The sequence below is a fragment of the Silene latifolia genome, chromosome Y (genome assembly GCF_048544455.1).
Source record: "Silene latifolia isolate original U9 population chromosome Y, ASM4854445v1, whole genome shotgun sequence".
NCBI lineage: Eukaryota > Viridiplantae > Streptophyta > Magnoliopsida > Caryophyllales > Caryophyllaceae > Silene > Silene latifolia.
The window spans coordinates 294,042,924-294,068,053 of record NC_133538.1 but is presented as its reverse complement, the minus strand read 5'-3'; the positions used below and the strand labels follow the sequence as shown (position 1 = coordinate 294,068,053).

General features: G+C 35.7%; 2 protein-coding genes and 1 long non-coding RNA gene across 3 annotated transcripts; 1 reads left to right on the top strand and 2 right to left on the bottom strand.

Annotated features, from left to right (window-relative positions):
- Positions 1 to 16,202: 16,202 nt before the first annotated feature.
- On the top strand, positions 16,203 to 16,730 carry LOC141630950 (protein FAR-RED IMPAIRED RESPONSE 1-like). The gene has a single exon (XM_074443682.1). The coding sequence runs from the start codon at positions 16,203 to 16,205 to the stop codon at positions 16,728 to 16,730; it is 528 nt and encodes a 175-aa protein (XP_074299783.1).
- A 4-nt stretch (positions 16,731 to 16,734) lies between these two features.
- On the bottom strand, positions 16,735 to 22,448 carry LOC141630949 (uncharacterized). The gene is made up of 4 exons (XM_074443681.1): positions 22,353 to 22,448; positions 21,263 to 21,409; positions 20,815 to 21,157; positions 16,735 to 16,826 (listed from the first exon to the last, which is right to left on the bottom strand). The coding sequence occupies exons 1-4, from the start codon at positions 22,353 to 22,355 to the stop codon at positions 16,735 to 16,737; spliced, it is 585 nt and encodes a 194-aa protein (XP_074299782.1). The 5' UTR covers positions 22,356 to 22,448.
- A 633-nt stretch (positions 22,449 to 23,081) lies between these two features.
- LOC141634111 (uncharacterized) lies at positions 23,082 to 23,604 on the bottom strand. The gene is made up of 3 exons (XR_012538836.1): positions 23,517 to 23,604; positions 23,243 to 23,426; positions 23,082 to 23,145 (listed from the first exon to the last, which is right to left on the bottom strand). It is a non-coding gene; the product is annotated as an uncharacterized LOC141634111 (long non-coding RNA).
- Between the last annotated feature and the right edge of the window lie 1,526 nt (positions 23,605 to 25,130).

Below are 25,130 nucleotides of genomic sequence, written 5' to 3'. Positions count from 1 at the left end.
TTATACATGAAGCTTAGTGGGAGTTACGGAAATTTTAAGTAGTCTTATATGTGGATAACACATTGATCATTGCGAATGATTTAAGACTTTGGAGAAATATAGTACATCTTTAATATCCGGATTTATGAAATAAATCCACATGATATTAGCTTCAAATAAAGAATCTTATGTTGATAAGATTCATGACTAGTTTAATCGAGTTGAACATATTTGATTGATTCCATTTGCTTCCGCTGCCAAATCAATTAAATAGGAAATGATGTATAACACTTCATATACTTTGAGTATGATGAATTGTTTCAAACCGAATTTAAGTAATATTTACCAAGTAAGCCATAAAGATTACCCTTAAGTGCTTGCAGAAGCATTAAGGATGTAATGCAAAGTGTTTTTGATGCAATTTTGAGTAAGGGTGTTACACAAATGACAATTGACAATTGAGATTGCACATGGTTTCTGACAAAACCATAATCAAAACACATCAGGATGGTTAAGATACCATTGTGGCTGTGTTATTTAAGAAATAGATTTTCTAGAATCGTTTTAGGCAATAAAGAACAATGAGAAATACTTACAACGGAAATTGAGTACACTTGCAATCATGAGATGTGCAAGAAGGATGAGTCCTGCACACTGTGAAAATAGTGGGAGCTATTCTAAGGCTAGAGGGCCTATGTCTTGATTGGATCTCGACACGTACTCAAGAAGTTTTGTAATGCAAATATATACATTACAAAGGAAAACGAGTATGTAGTAAGGTTTAGTAAGGTACAAGAAGTTGATAAAACCTACTAACCAAAGCCTTCTCATAGGCTTAACATGATGAGTCATAACATTTCAATTGAATTGAGATTAACAACTACATACAATATCAAATTAGATTATAGAATATGGAATAGTAATCAGGTATTAACTATTCATATGTGATTATCACATTTGTCGTTCGAGTTTTTAAGCTGAAAAACTCCTTTTATACTTTGTTACATCCAAACGGGTTGTAGAGGCAATATTGAACCCCGTTAAAGTGAACCCGGATTAACATGGTATTCGCCCATAGTCACTTGTATGAGGTGACGTCTCGAAGTGACTAGAGTGTCATGCGATTGATGGCAAGTTCAAATGCCATAGAGTCATATGAGATGACTGTCGATCACATAGGCAGACTGTTAGGAACACTTTGTCGGGCCTTATGACCGCTTATAGAGTTCTGGCAAATTTATATAGCCTGGTCATGGCGAGAGCTACTATAGTATTCTAATGAGTCGATTCTTTTGACTAAAGACTGTTCGCCTAAGATGGCACAGTTTCAGATTAACTTTGATTTGTGTTACTACGACCTTCGTAAATGGGGTCAAATGGGCATATTTTGGGTTATGATGGATGTGGCTAGTCGAAAGGAATAAGTGTGATAGGAATTGTCCACCCCTTGTCAGGGTTATAACAATATCTCAAGGCCACTCGAGGAGTAACGAACTGGAAATGCGTGGCCACGCTCGGAAGGTATCTATGGTAGATAATTCCGGTCAATCAGTTATTCTCCAGATCGAGGAAACCACTCTCGATATTATCACTTGCAGTTAGACCTGAAAGACACCTTGCATTGAGTGGGAGATAGTAATACGACAAGAGAATTGGTGACGCACACTTGTCGAGGACAAGTGGGAGATTGTTGGAATATGTGTCCTTCGACAATAATGCGATCACAACTGTCGATCATGATGATCACATGTTTAACTCTCATTTTAAGAATACATATGGGATGTAATATTTTACATTCAACTGGTCCACACATATCGGTAATGATTGGCTGACTAGAGTTTGACATTACTGTCGTGCGACGGTGGTGATTAGTTGATCCCCTTAGGTCATACCTAAAGGGTAACACTCTTAATTGAATATTTAATTGATCGTATGACGATACGAGTTAATTAAATTACTTTAAATTGACGGACGATTTTGGAAGTAATATTTACGTGTCTCATTGTAATTTGATTAAGTAAGATACGGTCTAAGTAATCGAATTTTTTTATTACTTAGATGAAATTATTGTTTACAGAAACAATTGAAACTGAATGAATGATTTATTATAAATACAAGATGTTGTGATTTATAAATTGGTAAACCATTTTGGTACAAGTAATTGTGAATTACTATGTTAATTTTTATAAGTGACATATTTTATTAATATGTTGATTTTTAATTGTTAAAAGTACATTTTATATATAAGATGTCATATAATGTGTCACATGTGACATATTGACAAAATCACAAATAAAATGGACTCATCCATTTTATGTGTGTATACCAAAATGGAGGGTGTATTAGGATAAAATTGTGTTGATTATTTATAAGTGGAAAACATAATTATGAAACCTACACCTGGCCTTGCATGCCTATATTCTTGGTTAGAGAATCAAACCCATGCATAGGGCACCCTCCCCACACCAACCGGTTTTGCCTTCTAAAGAGAGCCAAATGGGTTCTTTCATTATTCATTCACACAATTCTTATTTCTTGTGTAAGAAATAAAAACTCTCTACACATCTTATGAAATTAGAGAGATAAAAACTCCAAAATTCCTTCCACTATTTTACCGAAATAATAGAGTACAAAATAATTATTTTTGGGTCAATTTTTAGTAAGATTATTATTATTCTAGATCTAATAATATTAATCTATTAAGGGGTTATCTTGGGTATTCATCTTTGGGAGAGATTTTATCTTTGAATCTTTGTTCATCGATATAAGGAAAGCTCAAGAACAAATAAGAAGGAGATCTTACTTGTGCCCTTTGATCCAAAATTTTATAGTAAGGAAAACGATTTCTTCTCTATATTTATTTATGTTTGCATGCATAAGATCTAGAATTTATTTTATGACTAAATAAATTGTTTCATATATGAATATGTAAATTAATGAGATTAATAATTTCCAACAGAAACCACAGTCAACCTATGAGATGCGTCGACTAATCCTACTTCTGAACGAGTAAATGTATCTGAGGAGATCGGCGCATTAACGAGTGTGAATTAGGCACCTGATAGTCGTCGCATTGTTGTTCCTCGTCTCATGTAATTTCCTTCCTAGAGTTCAGGATATTGAAAGGTGGGCATTAGGCACACTACACGTGTTAGCCTGTTGGGTCACTAGCATGGAATAACCACAAACTACCATCCGGTTTAATGAAATGCAAAATCATTAACAACAATGTCAGAATTAAAGACCATATTGTGCTTTGTCACTCATGATTTGAGTGTTTTTCGGTAAAATGATGTTAGAGGAGAAATTGTTAGAAAGTTTTGAGGAAGAGGAGAGTTTTTGGTAAATGATATGTTAGAAAAGTAATAAATTAAAGAGAGTTCAGAAATTGGGTAAGTAAGCTATAAAATAAAAGAAGGGTATATCAATCAGTTTTTGATAAAATTCACCGGAAACGTCGTCGTGGTGCAACTCCCAAAGAAAAGTGATTTTATGGATGTAATTTTCAAAAAAAAATTATTTAAGGCTGTAATTTTCAAAAGGTGGTTTTTATAAGGCTGTAATTAACAATTATTTCATATTAATAAGATAATTACAAAGGTTCTTATAAGAACCGTGTTAGATTATGCAATTGCTGAATAAAATAGATTTTAATTAACCTTCTTTCTTTCTTTCTTTCTTTCTTTCTTTATTTCTCTCTCTCTCTATCTCTCTCTCTCTCTCTCTCTTATTACTCAAATTATGTCAAGTGGTATCTCTTCTTCTTTCTCTATTTCAACAGGGACATGTAATTGCTCAGTTCCAGCAGCATTGCGGACTTCTTGGACTTTGCAAAATCCGGGAAGAAAGTTTCTTACTTGCAAATTCTATAATCCCAACACTAAAATGCGTGGATGCAATAACTTCAAGTGGGTTGATGAACCAATGACTGAGTGGTAGAGGAAGGTTATAAACAGGTTAGTGAATGAGAAAAAGAGCATGGATATCGATATTACTTAAGTGAGAAGTATACTACATCAACTTGAAGAATCGAAGCGGGGAAATGACAGTGAAATATTGAAGGCAAATAAAGAGTGCAAGAAGTTAACTATGAATATTGTAGAACTCAAAAATAATGAGGCATGGCTTAAGTTTTTTGTCAAATTTCTTCTTCTAATTGTTATTCACCTAGTTTATTATGTATGGTGTTAGTTTGTACTCTTTATGTGTAAGCTTGTAATCCTTTAAATTAATGGAAATAAGAAAGATTTTATGAGAAACTTATTGTAATTAGCTGGAATTACCAAATGATGCCTTTTTTCTTGGCGGTAAAATAAAACAAAATGAAATATAAAATAAAACGGTTATACCTAAACCGTTGTTCAGGACGTATACAGTTATAACGGTTCAGGCCGTTGTTATGTATATAAAAATGATGCTTTATTTCGTGGCAGAAAAATTAAACAAAATGAAAATATTTAAGATAACGGTTATTTCTAACCCGTTGTAGATAATACTAATCAATTACGGTTTCAAACAAAACCGTTGTCTGCTTGGAAACAAAATATAACGATTTTTCTTATACCGTGTTTATTACTTTCTAATAAACAAGGTCTTGCAAGTGTTGTATCACACACATATACTCTGAGCTTCCCCTCCCCCACATAATATCCTCAAACACTGAGCTTTCCCTCAACCACCAGCATACCCCATCGCCGTCGCTGTCGTCATTATCATCGCCATTGCCACCGCCAGATCAATCTGAATTCTCCTCTTTAAAGAAGTAATAAACCCTCCTATCTAGATATTTGTTTGTTATTATAAGTATGCATTGTTATTATTTGTTTATTAATTTGTGCTTTAGATATGGTCGAAAAGTGGAAAAGAAACGATGGAAATGCCTTAGGCGATGACTCCGGTGATGAGAATAATTTGCAACACACTGTGGGTCAAATGTGCCATAGGGTTTCCCTAGAAGCAATAAATTCACATATACCTTATTCTTTACAATGGGATAAAGATACGAGGATGCCATATGGTGAGAATGCCGGGTATTTTACGAGTTGCATTGGTTGTTGTGTAAGACAGTATGTGCCTCTTGGTAGGTCGCGTATCAGTGAGCTGAGTAAAATACGAAACACTATGCTAATAAACAGAATAAAGATATGTAAATACAATAATAAATACTAGATAAAATTAAGTTACTACTTGATATGTGTATTAGCGGAAACACTTGTACGAACTATGCTCATCATATATGCAGTTAGCTTACGTTGTCCCCGAAAAGTATGATAAGTACCAAAAAAACAGGGGAAGCCCTCAGTTCTTGGAAGTTAAAGATTGCTGAGAACCACCTGTTCAACAAGGAAACCGGGGTGATGAACAAGAGACCACCAACAAAGAAGTATCCGTATGTCAGTCAAGACCAATGGGATAGCTATATTTCTTATAGGCAGTCTGACAAGTTTAAGGTAACTTAATAATAATAAGTAAAGAAGTATACTTAGTTTAGTGTTTGGTCATGTTTACGTTTCTTGATACAATTTATTTGATGAAGGCTATGAGTGAGAGGAATAAGGCGAACATTTTGAAACACAAAAACCGTCTTTTACGGCTCCCGGGGTGGTTATAGATTGATTAAGATGAAACTTGTAAGTACATAATTCTTATAGTATTAGACTATTAGGTGTTTGAGTCGGATGTTATATATTTTCATAGTAATCATACATATTTTGAGAGGATATCAGTGTGCTGAATGAATTGTAGGCAAAGCTTGGAAAATTCAATCGTCATGACGCTTGGGTGGAAGGTCACACTCCTAAGAATGAAAAGATGGAAACTGAATATGATAAGGACATCAAGGAAAAAATTGTAAGTTTGACTTAATATGTCACTCCTACGACAAACTGGTGGTCAGAGTTATATAATTGTGAGTTTAAATAAAATTTAGTTTCTTGATGGTTTTATGTGTATATAGAGGATCTGTGAGAAGGAGGTACAAGAAGGAAAATGGAAGCCTCAAGGTTTTGATGACATTCTGGCTAGGGCAATCGCCAAAGCAGATTATCCAGGTCGTGTGAGAGGGGTGTCGACGCATGTTGGTATCACTAAGTATTTTGGGAAAACTACTCGAAGTGGTGATGATTCCAAGAAGGTAATCTATAAATACTGCATTTGAACCAACATAATTTATAACTATATATGCTGACATTAATTTCTACTACACAGCTACAAAAAATACCCATTTGATGGTTAAATGTTGGAAACTGGGGAAAAGCCATCAGAAAAAGAGTTGGATATGGTTCAAGAAGTCATAAAGGAAGCAGAGGAGGAGGAGGAGGAGGAGGAGGAGGAGGAGGAAGAGGTAATAATATTTATGTCTTATATACAATGTGTTATATGATTTGGAAAATCAGTACGTGTTATATGGACAAGTATTAATGTACAGAAAGAAGCCGGGGTGGACATGGCAAGGGAGAAGGAAATGGCAAAGGAGACTGAGGTGGGAGCCGAGGATCGATATCAGGCACTTGAAGAGGAAGAGGAAGACAGAAACGCTGTGACATAGGATGAGACTGAGTTAGTTGATGATCAGACGTTCTTCTCAACACCGAAAAAGGTAATAGCTGCTAGTTTATAATTATTCATCCCAGTACACGTTTTTTTCTTATGAAATTTATTAAAGGTAGTGAATGTATATGTACTAATTGATTAAAGCTGTCGTGAAGGGTGATTGCAAGGTGGCTTGTCGTCTGTTCTATTTACAGAGAAAACAGAAACTTGTTGTTGCTAGGGGATACGTGTTTGCTTACGACTGGCTTCAACAAGTTAAGATTCATGGTATACCCCTTCGTGACAATTGCAGGGAAGTGAAAGTGTCCCAATTATAAAAAGACGAGTATAGGGAAGTAAAATTACCATTTCCTAATGAGGAGGTCACTTATTTGAAAGAAACCCTAAGCTCTTATGTGCATTGGCCTAACAACCTCATCAATGTTGTCATCCCCGAGGTACCTATAAGCAGACGTTAAATATTACTTGTTCTTTAAATATATTAGGGTACGAATATTAACATATTGTAAGTACTTTAATCTTTACATTTGCAGAAGTTAAGCAAAGCCATGGCGGAAGCTAAAGCAATTACTACTACTTCAACGGACAAAGTCACCGAAAGGACTACGTCTTCCCAAAAAACAAAACCACGGGACATAAAATATAAGCCAGCTACGAAAGTTGTTGCAGTCAAGCCTGCTTATGATTCTTATTATGAATCGTGTGAATATAATAAAAAAATGAAAACTACCTCGCTGAAGGCTTTGCACAACCTGGCTGTAAAAAAGTCACTTAGAGGGGATGTAGTCATGATTAACATTGAAGAGGAAATTATAGGCGCAGCTGATATAGCCGTACTGGACCCGAAGCAACTGATGGAATTTGTTGAACTTGACAATTTAGATGCTGCTCACATTTTTTATTTGGATGAAGTAATTTTTATTAATAAAACTATTTAGTCATTTCCATTTACGAATAATGATGTTTGTTTAAATTATCAATACAATAACATTCTTCCGTCCATGTGGCGTAATAGGTACCTGAATAATCAATTCGCTGAGTGGAAGGTCCCAATTAACGCCTACGAATTCTTGAGTCCTAAGGCGTTCTCTGTGCACAGAATTTCATACGAAGAACAAATCAATAGTATCGCTCGTCGGTCGATGTCGACCAAAAAACTATGGCTTGCCCCGTACAATGAGAATATGTATATATAGTACGTGATTATTGTAATGAATTACGGTTCTATAAATTTATTATTAACATGCTTACATGGGTGTAAACGAACTAACAGTTCAATGTCCCAAATTGAATAGGAAGCATTGGGTGCTACTGGCAATCCAAGTGGAAATAAAAACAGTGTACTGGATTGACTCTCGCGAAGGAAAACCCTCTGATAGTTGTGTAAGGATGATAACTGAGTAAGTTTACAACCTTCAATAATGTCATTTGTTATTGTATGACTTGAGCCATATATATGTAAATAATAATGAATGTGTGTATAATTATGAATTAGTGTTTTCGAAGCAAAAACCAGATTATGTCAACTTGGGAAATATGAAAGCAACACTGTTCCCAATTTTATCATGCCATTAGTAGTGTATTCTTAATAATTACTCGTATCATTTAGTTTATGTTTATGTGAGAGGTTGATTATCTAATCCAGCTGATTTGTGTGTGATTTATATAATATTCTCCTAAAGCACCAGACGACAAACAATGCGCCTTTTACGTTTGTCAGTCCACGTGGGAGGTTATCAACGAAAAACTTTCTACCATTCCGCTACGGGTTAGTGTGATTTAAAAATTATTTCAGATGTAAATTGAGTTCAACTCTGTATACTTCTATGTATTATATCTATTTTGATTATGTATATTTTGAATTGTAGTTTCCACTAATACTCAATAAAGCCCAAGAATATTCGCCAGAGGACATCACCAGTTGAGAAATATGTGGGCCAGTTATGTTGTAACATAAGTGGAGTCTCAAAAGTTTGCTCATGCTTTATGTACGAGTGTGAATATATTAGACCCATTGTGTATTGGCTTCTTTTGTTTTTCTGAGGAAGTTGTATTTTGGCTTTTGATCATCCTGTTTGTACTATTTTTAAACTAGGTTTCGATGATGATGGGGTGTAATATTTTGATGCAGGATCGAATTTTTGTACTGCACAGCTGCTGGAATGCTATTTTTCAGCAACAGCTGAAAAAAATAGCATTTCAGCCGCTGTTACAAACGCTGCTGAAAAAGTAGCATTTCAGCAGCTGTTAGAACAAGCTAAAATCATTTTTTAAAAAAAAAAATTAATAACGATAACGGTTAAAAACAACTTGTTGCAAACAATTATTTGAAAACCTTTTTATTTAGATAAATAACCGTTGACATCTTTTCCCTCCCATTCAAACCGCCAAAAATATAAGATAACGAACGATAACCGTTGCCGAGTTTAAAACTTTTACAAAGGTTTATTTAAACAGAACCGTTGTAAAAGTTTCATCAATAAAAACAGATAACGGTTACATACCGTTGTCAACAGATAAATATAACAACGGTTTTACATGCAATAAAGTCGTTGTTAAATTTTGACATTCAATTAAATAAGATAACAAAATGAACCGTTATCATATATAATATTTAACAACGGTTTTGGAACGATAAGATGTTGTCAATAGTAAACTACGACAACGGATCCGAAACCGTTATTAAGATTTAATAATGGTTTCTTAAAAGATTTTATAATGGTTCTTGATGTTCATAACGGTCGCGTATTATTTGTACAACCGTGGTATATATTTAACAACCGTCGTTGCAATAACGGTCCCGTGTTTTTATTTAAAACGGTAATTGCATTATTTGACCGTTATTGAAGGTCTTATTTAGCGTAGTGCATCATATAATCTTTTGCATATTTCTTTTGTTTGTGTTTTGAGTTTCAGTCCCTAAAAGGCTATTAGCTTAATGGTAGAGCGACGTGCCGGTCTGCACAAAAGTGTGGGTTCGAGTCCTACATAGCCTATGTAACACAACTTATTCATCCGTTACTTTGTGGAGTAACATTATTGATTTTATAGATTAACAACTAACAATATCGCTACCATAATTCTTCCTATGCCCCAAACCTTGAGTCACTGTCCTCAGGCATATTCATCCCCAACCAATACGCCAATTTTACAATGTAAAGACCATCCTTAATAGGCCACCAAAATCATTTAAGTTTTTTTTAGGTAAGAGTAACAATAGTTACTCGATAGAGTAACACAGATTACGCTACAATGTAACATTTGTTACTTAATGCAGTAACATTATCAGTTTATAGAGTCAAATTGCTTCCTTAATGAAGTAATGGTTTTTGTAGTACCATTATTCATACTGTATAGTAATACTGGTTACTCAATAAGGTAGCCCACTTATTATATAAAGCAGCGGTACTTATTCCACCAAGTAACATTACTTGTAACGAAAATTAGGATATGTGGGACTTGAACCCACATCGTTGTACAAGATTGCACGTCTCTCCCATTGAGCTAATAGCCTTTAGGAAAAATATCAGTTATATTGAATCATAAAACTACACTATTTTGAATTACGCCACACAAGTTATGTGCAAACGTAATTGGACGATCCTGTTAGTATAACAAATACATGATATTGTTATAAGACGGATTACTACTATAAATATCACACATTATTTGTTATTGTAACAACAAAAACGAGAAAGTGATATTTCAGCATTAACGGTGTGATAGAATCAACATCCGATACAATCACTATAGTCCGTGGTATTATGAGCAAACAAAATGTAATTTAGCTAGTTCAGTTGAACAACAAACATCAAAATACAAGAAAAATAATGTCTAGGTGAAAATGAGCCTAAAATAGCTATCATACAAGTCTATAACAACCAAGACGTATATTTACATTCCAAAAATCATTATATAATGAGTAAATTATCAATTACATCCGCGTCAAATGCACTTTTTTACATTTACTCCCACGTCAAATTTTTTTTATAAATTACACCCAAGTTAATAGCTCAGTTTATAAATTGCACCCAATATCGGATTCCGGCGACATTTCCGTCAAATTTCAAATTTTTTTGTTTAAAACATTAATTTATGACGATTTTGCCCTTGTTCTTTTATTAAATAGGTTACCTTTCTTATAATTTTTTTTTCATACTCCAAACTAAGTAAACCCACATTCTTCTCCTTTACTCTACTTTACCTCTCAAAAACACCATTAACGACCTTTATCAAAGCTTGTCATTTCGATTAAATCCAGTACCCATCTTTTTTCATGCGCCATTGATTACTAAATCACAATGAACATCTACAAGTCCCACCAAACACACATATATACAGCCAAATTATTAAAAACCAATACATTTGCCAAATAAATACCTCTAAATCACATGTTCTACAAAATGGAGTTTGATTTTTACGGTTGCCTTTGATTTCAATTATTATTCTCATGTTCTACAAAAAAAAATCTACAAAATAAAGTATAGCCACTACCCATTCTTGCCATTGATTACAAATCTATAAAGTGGAGGATAGTTTTGATTTTTACGGTTTTTTGGTGTGCAGATTCAATAAAGACGGGAATTAATGGAAAGAGGGGTACTTTCATTAAGGGTAAATAATTAGAAGTAAAATGGAGGAGATATTAATTAAGGTTGGATCAATGCATATTGGTTTTAATTTGTGTATGGAGTATAGGTGTTTGGATTTTTTATTTATTTGGTAAGGAAAAATGATTGAAACCGGGTCATGGTTATTGTTGTAATGGAGGAGGAGGAAGATGAAGTTGTAATGTAGGAGAAAGATGAAGTTCAAAGGTGGGACCTGCCCTGGCTTTGAGGGGAAATTAGGTTGAGAGGAGGAAATAGGGGAATTAACTCAAAAGTCCCACAAAATCAGCCTAATAGACTCGGGGGCAAAATTGTCATTTCATAATTTTTTTTGCCGGAAAATGGGGTTTGGTGCAATTTATAAACTGAGCTATTAACTTGGGTGTAATTTATAAAAAAAATTTGACGTGGGAGTAAATGTAAAAAAGTGCATTTGACGTGGGTGTAATTGATAATTTACTCTTATATAATAGAGTAAGAACTAACACAATAATATTATTTGTTACAATAACCACACAGTCTATGTTACAATTATAGCGAAAGAGTGTTACAATAGCAACTCATGTGTGTTACGATAACTAAGCAATTATGCGTCACAACAATTACTTATACAGAGTATATGCTAGAGTGATCAACCCTCATATGAATTTTTTGGGCAAAAATAAGTGTGTTACAGGAACCAAAAATATGTGTTACAATAACAGCAAATATGTATTACAATAACAAATAAATCAAAATCAATATGATATGATAGTAATTAGGGTAATTTGATAACTTATACCTTGAATAAGTCACTTCTTCAAATCTTATACCTAGGATAACTTTCTTTAAAATCTTATACCTAAAAAAACATTTTCTTCCAAACTTGATACCAAATCCGAAAAAAAGCCTTGAATTGACAATCTTACCCTTACTAATTAAACATTGTTATCCTTTGCCTCACCTATTAACACACACATCCACCATTACCACCACTAAAAACCATTAAATTGGCGAGAACAAAATCGTTAATTTTGGGATTTTTTTAAGATTTGGTATTAAGTTTGGAAGAAAATGTTATTTTAGGTATAAAATTTTAAAGAAAATTATCTTAGGTATAAGATTTCAAAAAGTGACTTATTCAAGGTATAAATTATCAAATTACCCTAATAATTAATATATTTCATTGTGTAATGCCGCTGATTTAGAAATGAATTTTTCATCTTTGAATCTTTCGGATGAATTCGGTGGCTCACCTACTAACTTAAGTGGCTTCATTGTAGGTTTTTATCAGTTTTCACACTTCAGTGCAACATCGTTATAACACACTAGCTTTTCAACATCATCACATAAGATTATAAGAACTCAAACAATTCAACTCCGAAACATCGAAAAATATACGAATTAGAATAATTGAATGATTTTCGACGAACGACATCAACTGAAACCTTAAAATAATTTAAACGGATCAAATTTATTTTAAGCATCTATGCGAATAAAATTAATCAACTTTATTTAATTTAAAATCATTTTTACTAAAAACATTAATCGACCACGTCTTTTTCATACCTGAATTAATTGCTTGAAACGATTCTCGCCAAGTACTTTGCGTTTTTCCGTCACAAATTCTAGAAGTAATTTGAATTTTTTGACTTCAACATATAATTGCTATCGAAAATTGATTAAAAAAAGGTAAGAGAACAGCAACAAGAGAGGACAATTGAAGAGAGAGAGTTTGAGTGAGTGATTGTTTTTAGGAATCAGATTGTGAAAAGGAAATTGAAAACCCATGTAAAGAAGAGTAATGCGGGTATTTTTTATGAGCTACGTGGCATAATCTGAACGCTCAATTACAGCATATCCGATAATAGGCTTATATGTATTCTTTCTGAGTTACTTTAAAGTTCATGTTTTTAATGTGTAAATTGATGAGTTCAATACTTTTTAATAAAGCTCATATTCTTTAACATAAAGCTCGGATACTTTTTCACAAAGCTCAAATTCTACACCGTATAACATATACAACTGGTTGTATAGTCCATGAATTGAATTCATGGACTATACAACCAGTTGTATATGTTGTACCGTGTAAAATCTGAGCTTTGTGTCAAAGTATCCGAGCTTTATATTAAAGAATATGAGTTTTATTAGAAAATATTGAGTTCATCCGTTTAAATTAGCTCGGAAAGAATACACATAAGCTCGGATTCTTATACTTAGTTGTACAATGCTTATGGTACAACTGAATGTATAATCCTATTTGTGGTCCTAATTGGTAGGACGGATTCATTTAAAACTCTGGATTTACCGGATCCCGGCTATATATATATATATATATATATATAGAGGTAAGATCTAATGAGTCCCTTACCTCACTTAAGTCCTTAAGTCCTTATAAGGACCCTTAGATGGACAACATCTATGGTGGAGATTATTTACAAAATGTAGGCCAAAAAAAAAAAAAGGAAAAGCATGGCTATGAGAGAGGACAACAATTCCCCGCGAATTGTTCTTACCAATGATTATTTCCAAATGACAAAAACATATATCCTTTGTACTATGTTTCCACTTCCCACATTCTTCCTTCCTCAACACACTTAATTTCGATCTTTTTCTTTCTTTCTTCTCTCTAAAATCGGGTTCTTTCATCTCCAAACGAAGATAAAGTTCTCTCTAAATCCTCCAAATCAGCGTAAACATGCAAATAATAGATGGCATCAATGGTATTTCTTCATTTTATTAATTGTTTTTCACATTTTCATATTTTTCATTGAATAGGAAGGATGAAGGTAAACATTACGATTTTGCATATTTGCATGTCATTGAATTTGTTCATTCTTGTTTTGATTATTTGTTACTGGGTTTGAAATGAACATTGTTAGAGTTAAATCTTCCTGCTGGGTTTACATTAATTTGGGTTTAAATTTGCATGAACGCATCCTGACAACATTTACATGAACATTTTAGTTGTAGTTTTACATTTACACTTTTTATTGTTATATTTTTTATGTGAGTTAGCATTCTGACAACATTTACACTTTTATTGACATTTACACTTTTAAAATGTCACATTTACATTGCATTATTGCTCACGTTTACACTTTTCCTGTACTTTTAAATTTACACTTTTTTATTGTTATAGTCAACTTTGCATTTTAATTGTTATATTTTTTATGTGAGTTAGCATTCTGACAACATTTACACTTTTATTGACATTTACACTTTTAAAGCCTCACATTTACACTGCATTATTGCTCACGTTTACACTTTCCTTGTACTTTTAAATTTACACTTTTTTATTGTTATAGTCAACTTTGCATTTTAATTGGTATATTTTTTATGTGAGTTAGCATTCTGACAACATTTGCACTTTTATTGACATTTACACTTTTAAAGTCTCACATTTACACTGCATTACTGCTCACGTTTACACTTTTCCGTCTTGTATTAATCGCACACTTTACATTATAATACATTTTCACTTGAATCCCCTATAACTTAACAATTACACTTCTAATTACTTAGCATTTACACTTTACAATTCATAACATTTGCATTTTTATTGTTATATTTATGTTGACATTTCCACTTTTGTTGACATTTACACTTTTAAAGCATAACATTTACACTGCATTTCTTCTGACATTTACACTTTTGCCGACATTTACACATGACATTACAAGGACATTTACACTTTGTTTCTACTGACATTTACACTTACACTTTTGGATGTTTACTTTTACTATAGTTTTGACATTTACACTTTTTTGACATTTACACATGACATTACAAAGACATTTACACTTTGTTTCTACTGACATTTACACTTACACATTTGGATGTTTACTTTTACTATAGTTTTGACATTTACACTTTTGATGACATTTACACTTTCGTAATGAAAGACATTTTCACTTTGTTTCTACTGACATTTACACTTACACTTTTGGATGTTTATTTTTACTATAGTTCGACATTTACACTTTTGATGACATTTACACTTTTACAAATGAAAATTTACACTTCATATCTGAGAACATTTACATTTACACTTACACTCTGTGCACATTTACGGACTTGGTAAAACAGAATGGGGTTCAACCCGACAGGCAAGAGCATGTAAGGAGGTGGAGAAGAGGTTTACACCGTACATCGGCCGGGAGTTTGGGGGTGTTGATGATGCGGTGACTTTTTATAAGATATACGCCATTGCTTGTGGGTTTGATGTACGTAGGTACACAACAAAAAAAATGGCGTGGCGGTGAGATCAAGTCAAAGCTCGTTGTCCGCAATCGAGAAGGTTTCGCTCACAAGAAGCCCGAAAAGATCGGGATGGCGGATGGATGGGGAGAATTCAAAGAGGATATTCAGGGTCACTAGAGTTGGGTGTAAAGCGAGGATACGACTATATATGAAGAATGGTGTTTTAGTAATTGACCGGTTCCACGAGGGTCACAATCACGAGCTTATCTCACTTCGTGACGACATTCCGAGAAATTGTCACAGTAACATAACAGATTATCACAAGATGATAATCGTGTCAAACTCAAGGGTTTGTAATACATAATCGATCTCTATACTAAATAAATAATTCCATTCATGTTATTTTTATCGACGTATCATTAATGATTAATTGGCGGTGAAGATAGGAGCAACAAAAACATACGAATCCGCAAAGAACAAGTGAATGGATACGAAAACATTGGAGCAAGCTTAAATGATTTTAAGAACTTCCATAGGGATGTTAAATGTTTCATTCACGAATGGGATGGTCGGTTGTTTGTTGACCATTTCAAGGAAATGACTCAAAACAAGAATAGGTTTCTACTTTGAATATGACCTTGACGATGATGGCAGCCTACGTAGGGCCATATGGGCGGACAGTACCGCCCGAGATAATTACAAAATTTTTGGTGATGCGGTGTCATTCGACCCAACTTACTCCACCAATAAGTATTCTATGGTATTCACACCATTCACGGTGTTGACCACCATAAACGATCCGTGACGTTACGTGGGGCTCTAATTGCAAGGGAAGATTATGAGTCGTTTAATTGGGTTTTCAGCCGGTTTTTAATAGCAATGGGAGGTAAGGAACCCGAGTACATAATTACAGATCAGGACCCGGGTATTATCAAATCTGTCCCTCTTGTTTTCAAGACAGCGCGCCATCGCTTCAGATGTGGGCATATAATGAACAAAATGCCAAATAAGTTTGGCGTATCGAGAAGCGACTATAATGACTTCATCTCAAAATTGATGACATTATATGGGACGATGAGCTTGAGGCGCGAATTTGATGGTCTCTGGGAGCAAATAGTTCAAGATCATGGTGTTGGCGTAAATGATTGGTTTGCAGATACATATGCTATAAGGGGACAGTGGGTGATGGCGCATTGCAGAGACTTGAGGATGGCGTCAATTATGAGGACAACTCAAAGATCAGAGAGCGAAAATAGCTTTTTCAAGAGGTTTGAACACAAGTCAGGAACATTGGTTGAGTTTTGGATGCGTTTTGAGAGCGCTATGGACCAACAAAGACATACACAAAAGCAGCTTGACAACATGGATAAGCACTCGTCCACAACAAATCAACACATCTGGCATTAGAGATTCATGCTGCAAAGGTGTACACATATTCAGCTTTCAACACATTCAAACAAGAAGCCTTCTTCTCAATTGATACATGTAGAACAGGAGGTTTCACTGAGAGAGGCGAAATAGAGATAACTATTGTCAAAGATTCAACCAGAAAGAAGAATTTTGAAGTTGTGTACAGTACAGGTAGTTTACACTTCCTATGACATTTACACTTTCTGTTTTTACCTCTTTTAAATTCCTATAACTTAACATTTACACTTCCTATAACTTAACATTTACACTTCTAATAACTTAACATTTACACTTCCCATTAGTTTACATTTACACTTCCTATTAGTTTGCATATACACTTCTATTAACTTAACATTTACACTTCCCATTAGTTTACATTTACACTTCCTATTAGTTTGCATATACACTTCTATTAACTTAACATTTACACTTTACAATTGATGACATTTACACTTTACATCATATGACATTTACACATGTAAATCCCCTATAACTTAACATTTACACTTCTGATACCTTAACATTTACACTTCCTATTAGATTACATTTACACTTCCAATTACTTAGCATTTACACTTTACAATTCATGACATTTACACTTTAGTTCATTACATTTACACTTCTAATACCTTAACATTTACACTTCCTATTAGATTACATTTACACTTCTAATTACTTAGCATTTACACTTTACAATTCATGACATTTACACTTTAGATCATTACATTTACACTTCTAATGACTTCACATTTACACTTTACAATTCAATACATTTACACTTTACATAAGTCTCACTGTTTTTAACGTTCACACTTACATGATAGCTTTATCTGATGACGAAGGTACACGTAGAGCAAGCTGCAGTTGTACGATGTTTGAAAGAACCGGGAATCCTATGCCGCCATATAATATGGATTTTTTCAAAAGTGGGATAAAGACTATACCAAAGATTATGTTCGAATAGATGGATGAAAGAGTATCTCCGATTAAGGATTTTCACATCTAATGGTGAAGGAACAGAAAACATGCAAGTCATCGATGAAAAACAAATTGCAATGTCAATAATGTGGTCAAGTTCATGAAGTCAGGGACTCCTTCGAGACAAAGGAATAGCTGATGTTGACAGCTTTTCCACTGTAATTAGATCATTTAGACAGTCCCTCTCACCATTAGAGGAAGTGTTGAATAAAAATCAACAAATGGAGAAATTTCTGAATTGTACGGCATGTGAGGTAGTCACGATATTGCCACCAAAGAATTCGAAAAACAAGGGGACCGGAAAAGATTGCTTTGTCGACAAAAACAAAAGCAATGGTGTTGGCTAGGAAACCCAAACGTAAGTGTAAGAATTGCAAGAGAATGGCAAATCACGACAAGAGAAATCGCCTAACCCCTTCTCAAAGACACACACCATTGTGCGAAGGGTCGTCAACTGAAAGAGGATGAAGGAGAGGAGGAGGAAGAGCTGGAGTCGGGAGAAGAATAGACGTCGATCGTGACAAGTGTTGCTTTATATATTTTGAGTGTGTAACTTAAAACTTTGATGTGCTATAACTCGAGCGAGCGATAAGGAATTGGTCTCATGGCAAACAGTAACTTTGAAATGCAGTTGGTGTAACTTTTAGTAACACCAACATTAGAGTTACACTGGCATAAGACCAAAATCTCTCTGTTTTATTAGATAGCCAAACATTGTGTTACTTGAACTTATTTTGGATTACTTATGTTATTTCAAGTAACAGATTACACTTATTTTCAAATAACTCGGTGTTAACATTTACACTTCCCATGTCAAAGACATTTACACTTCCAAAGAACTTCACATTTACACATACTATATCCTCACATTTACACTTTGAATATCTTCACATTTACACTTCCAATTTACTCGGTGTTAACATTTACACTTCCCATGTCAAGACATTTACACTTCCAAAGAACTTCACATTTGCACATACTATATCCTCACATTTACACTTTGAATATCTTCACATTTACACATACTATATCCTCACATTTACACTTCCAATTTACTCAGTGTTAACATTTACACATACTATATCCTCACATTTACACTTCCAATTTACTCAGTGTTAACATTTACACATACTATATCCTCACATTTACACTTCCAATTTACTCGGTGTTAACATTTACACTTCCCATGTCAAAGACATTTACACTTCCAAAGAACTTCACATTTACACATACTATATCCTCACATTTATACTTCTCCTATATTCAAATTTACACTTCCTATTTGTTGTTAGTTACACTTTTTTGTTCACATTTACACTTGGGCTGTCACCACATTTACACTTCCCATGTCACCACATTTACACCGCATTCAATTTAAATTCGGTGTGTTTATATTCAAACTTTCAAGATGTTAAAGTTGACACCGATGTGTTAACATTTACACTTTAAGTGTGTTAACATTTACACTTAAAGTGTAAATGTGACTAAATTACAAGTGTGATAACAGTTACACTTGCAATTTAGTCACATTTACACTTTGAATAAACTATGACTATAAATGCCAACAATTACACTTCATTATTTGTAAAGCTTCATTAGTGTAATTTACAATTACACTTCATTACTTTAATAAAAGCTTACACTTGCAAAACATTATTTACTAAGTTCAAGAGTGCCAAACAAAATACATTTTAAAAAAAAAATGTCCACAAATTGTTCACTTTTTCGACAACACAAATTTTAATTTTGCGCTTCTTTTGTAACTTGGCCCATAAATCTTCTTTTCCAGCGATAAACCCATTCAACTTTGCTTCAAAAATGTCTCCGTTGACATTTATGTCAGCTAGAACAAGCGTCGCCACCAACTCGACTACCAAGTACCGTCGATTCCTCTTCCTCTCCAAGTCTGGATGCTCAAAAGGTAGACCCTCGTACATCAAAGATATACATCATACGAAAAACCCCGATTCTCGTTATGTTAGGAAGGGGTGTTTGGCGCCTGAACGGGATTTGCCGATGCTCAAAGCTAGTAATCTCATATCCCCCGTCCGTTCGACGTCCAAATAATCGCTAACAAACGATGCCACTTGGCGAGTAACATTGCGACATCTCGATCGATCCCGATTGGCATGATGTTGGTAGTCAAGGAGATCCACAGTTTGTTGTCCAAAATTTATACACACGCATGCAAAGTGACCACCAATGTTGACAGTGCGAAGATAAACTCGGCATTCAGGTTGAAAGTTTTATCACATCCTGGATGAAGGTATCCCAAATGTGATACTGACCCGATCGGTGATGTCATTAGACCGTGAGCACTGCTTCACGTATATCCATAAGTCGCATGATACATTCCCTGTTCGGGGGAGTGAGTGAGACTTCATAATAAAAGAAAGAACTAATGTATAACTTTGAGGCTTTGTGCGCCGGGAGGAGGGGGGACGGTGTACCATATGACGTATCCCAAAGAAGGCCATCCTAGGAAGTAAGTGTTCAAATGGACTCCAAATGGTTCAAAGAAACAGCCCCACGACTCAATGACAACAAAGGCGACATTACAACCTCGGAAGCATGGTCATGATGTCGGACCGGCGCAGACGTCGCATGCCTACCTCTTTGTCAAGAGATTGATTCACTGCAATAAAACACACGTATAATAGTAAGAAATTGAGAAGTAGTTACAAATTAAATATCGTAACGAATTGGCGCTGTTATAAGAGACAGGCAGGAACTAACGAATTTTCAAAGTTGTAGTCGTCTAACAGGCAATAGTCCACCGCATGCTTTCGACGTGATCGAATACCCCTGACCAGACTTTGATTGTTCCGTAAGAAGGTCGAGACAACAAGAGTTTGCGTACCAGCAGCCCCACAGTCAATAGAGCAACCCAAGCCATCCCCCCCCCGGGGACGGCTCCGTCTGGTGACAACGGTTGGCTACCCGACGATCACGCTGACGCTGAACAACAAATGGGTCGCTTCCGCTGTATGGCTACAGGATTGACCACGGGGCTTCCTTCTACGCGTTTAGGGGTGGGACGCAACACGAGGTCGTTTATCGTACGTAATCTCTTCCTCATCGTCCGGACTCCGCCACATGCAACATTGGACACCAGGTTTTCCAAATGGGTTCGGACCTTGACCATACTTATCTCTGAATTGGGTTATCCTTGAGCGAACGCTCTCCCTCACTTTGTTATGGTCACTCAGGATAAGAATCGACACCACTTCAGCCCGGACGAGGTTCAGAACGTCCATCTCACCTAAGGCGCAGTCAAATAGCTTCCCATTGAAAAGCAGCATGTGTATCATCATGTACACCCCGCAATCAAACGCAGAATAACCCGTGCCTTGCCATTTAAATTCGACATTCACAAATTTGAACCCAGCAACCTTTGATCCTCTGACAAACCCTTTAGACTCCAGATACGCACCCATTAAATCACACTGTAAAAGGAATTAAAAAAAACGTCAATTGAAAAACAGTGTTTACAATTCCAGAATACATCAACACTGAAGAACAAATTACGGAATGCTATTTATAATTATTACCGCAATGCGGGAAATTCCAAAATATGGAAGCTTCTCAAAATCATCGTCGTATCGACGGTTGTCCAAATACTCTATCTGCTCGGAAACGAAGTTTATGCATGCACAGCTGTAATGATCATTATTGCCAGATAAGATCGGGATGAAGACCTGGCGGGTGTGACAACAAAGACATAAAAGATACACTCAGTAAAAAATTCAGATTTACTTTTTCAATAATTCGTCACATTTACAGTCCCTGTGTCATGACATTTACACTTTCCATATATTCACATTTACACTACATATGTCATGACATTTACACTTCGTATTTAGTCACCTTTACACTACCCGTCTCATAGCTTTTACACTTCACTATATCTCACATTTACACTTCCAAAGTGCTGACATTTACACTTTCCATATTCACATTTACACTACATATGTCATGACATTTACACTTCGTATTTAGTCACCTTTACACTACCCGTCTCATAGCTTTTACACTTCACTATATCTCACATTTACACTTCCAAAGTGCTGACATTTACACTTTCCATATTCACATTTACACTACATATGTCATGACATTTACACTTCGTATTTAGTCACCTTTACACTACCCGTCTCATAGCTTTTACACTTCACTATATCTCACATTTACACTTCCAAAGTGCTGACATTTACACTTTCCATATTCACATTTACACTTTAAATGCGACCACATTTACACTTCCTGTTTAGTCACCTTTACACTCCCTATGTCATCACATTTACACTTTCTATATGTTCACATTTCCACAATACATACATCATGACATTTACACTTTACATATTTTCACATTTACACTTTATGTGTGCTGACATTTACACTTTCTATTTAGTCACCTTTACACTCGCTATGTCAATATATTTACACTTTCTATATAATCACATTTACACTATACATCATAACATTTACACTTCACTACGTATCACATTTACACTTCATGTTCCATGACATTTACACTTTCTTCTTAATCACATCCAGGCATTTACACTTTCTGTGAAAATCACATATACACTTTCGGTGTGATGACATTTACACTTCACAATAGGTCACATTTACACTTACCATATCAGATCCAAGTTGAAATGGAGACAAACAGGATTGAATCCAAGCATCCCACCCAGCCCAGATTTCGTCCTTTTTGTCAAGAACAATGCCTTTCTTCTTTCCATATATTCACATTTACACTACATATGTCATGACATTTACACTTCGTATTTAGTCACCTTTACACTACCCGTCTCATAGCTTTTACACTTCACTATATCTCACATTTACACTTCCAAAGTGCTGACATTTACACTTTCCATATTCACATTTACACTTTAAATGCGACCACATTTACACTTCCTGTTTAGTCACCTTTACACTCCCTATGTCATCACATTTACACTTTCTATATGTTCACATTTCCACAATACATACATCATGACATTTACACTTTACATATTTTCACATTTACACTTTATGTGTGCTGACATTTACACTTTCTATTTAGTCACCTTTACACTCGCTATGTCAATATATTTACACTTTCTATATAATCACATTTACACTATACATCATAACATTTACACTTCACTACGTATCACATTTACACTTCATGTTCCATGACATTTACACTTTCTTCTTAATCACATCCAGGCATTTACACTTTCTGTGAAAATCACATATACACTTTCGGTGTGATGACATTTACACTTCACAATAGGTCACATTTACACTTACCATATCAGATCCAAGTTGAAATGGAGACAAACAGGATTGAATCCAAGCATCCCACCCAAATTTTGTTTTCGTCCTTTTTGTCAAGAACAATGCCTTTCTTCTTGGCTTTCCAAATTTCCAGTGCAGGGCTCTGTTCAAACAAACGGCAGCGCTATTAAATTTAGACACTTACTAATCAATTAAATTGGAACTATAAAAATTGCATTGAGTGAGGATAGGGCAAGTACAGTATGACTAAGCCCGAAGAAACAACGAGAGGATGCAACTGGTGCAGTTTGGTCGTACATCATCTTATTGATTAGTAGGCACCAACAATCGATTACAGAATTCATAACTTCCTGTCCAGGTTCAAGGGTTAACATGTCTTCCCGTGACACGAAGAAAAAGTCTGAAAAAACTGCCAATTCTTCCCTACAAAAAAAATTTGATTTATATAAGGCAAACATGGTTACGACAACATATAAGTATTAATATGTTTAACATAGAAATTAATCGACTCACCCTTTCAACCAAGCTTCTGATTTGTTAAATACGTAGTCCAGGACGTATTTCCTTTCCTTAAAAACACCCCTAAATAAATTCTTATTCAAATGCAGTCTACGAAGAATAAAGCCCTGCTCGGGCATGGGTTCCCCACAATCCATGGTGCAAGTCAGATTCTCAGGGACCACTTCCATGCACTGTAAGGGCTCAGGTGAATGAAATAGGAAAGGGTGGTGATCCATATTACTACGGGGGACATAAATTTCCCGACCATCAGCGGGAACGGCTGGTTGAGAAGGGCCTGCCACATCAGTCGTTCCAAAATCCTCACCTGGAACCCCCTTAAACGCCTCAGCTAGCTCTGCAGTAGATATAAACGTACACTGAAATTCCGGCAACTTAAACTCGGAGGAGGGTGCTTCAATAATAACCTTATCTGAACCCTCTGCAACATCCATGGGCTTGTCATCATTCTGAAATGAACCAGGGCAACCAGGTTGTTCTGTAGGGCCCTCACCTTCCTCGTTGACCATGCCACTACCAATCTCTAAACCTTCTTGCGATGCATCTTCACGCACTGTGGTCGAAACAACGCCAGGCTCACCATCCGGTGCTTTCGTACCACTGACTTCGGTTGGTCCAACGGGCCGTTTCCACTCCCGGTGCACCGCTAACATCCACAACCTCACCAGGCACTAGTCCAACCACGAGTGGTTCGGGCCCGCGGCAGTCCCCCGCTCTTGGGATTTGCTCCATGTCCATGCCCCCGCACGCCCTCATCCCGGATCGTCGATTGCACCACCCCGTGCCACTTGAATGTCACCGCTGTCCGACAACTTTTTCAGTAGCGTTATCGATATCATCACTGTCGCTATAAATTTCAACTCAAATGAAGATGATCCATCTTCATTGACGGACTACCACATCCGCACCCACCTTGTTTGCTACTTTTGAAAAAGACGGCTCCCCTTCGCGAAAACAGGCCCCTGTTCTTGAGCCGACTCCATATCCATACCCCGCACAATCTCATCCTCACCTATCTCGTACGCCCCTCCCGCTTCACCGCCACCATCCCCACATCTCGCAAACCTTGCAGCGCATTATCAATATCGTGAATCGAAATAAATTTTAGTTGAATCAAGATGAACCATCTTGATTGATGACCTACCACATCCGCATCACCCTTATTCGTTGCTTCGACTTACACTTCGGACAACATCTTGATTTTCTCTCGGGCCACCACTAGTGTCGGGCACTTCCCCTCCCAAACTTTCCTGCTCCTCGTTCAATGAGGACTTTGTGTACGCTTCTTCAACTTCATCCGGGCTATAAATTTTCTCTAGAATCTGCCGATCGATGTATTGAGTCAAGTCGTCGGTTAGATCTAGCCCGCATTCCTCTTCCTCTCGTCGACAGGCTTCGTTAAGTTCGGCGGTGTTGTAGAAATCGGCGGTCTCCATTACCTCGACATCGCCGCATCACCCGCTTTATCATGTAAATCGAGAATCTTCGCAAGTGATACAGGCTCTACGGAGGCGTAAACTCGAACTTAGGAGCCTTGGTCTTTTTTTTCTTGCTTGCCTTTGTTTTTTCTTGGCCACCTTCCCAACATCCGACAATGAGGAGCGTTAT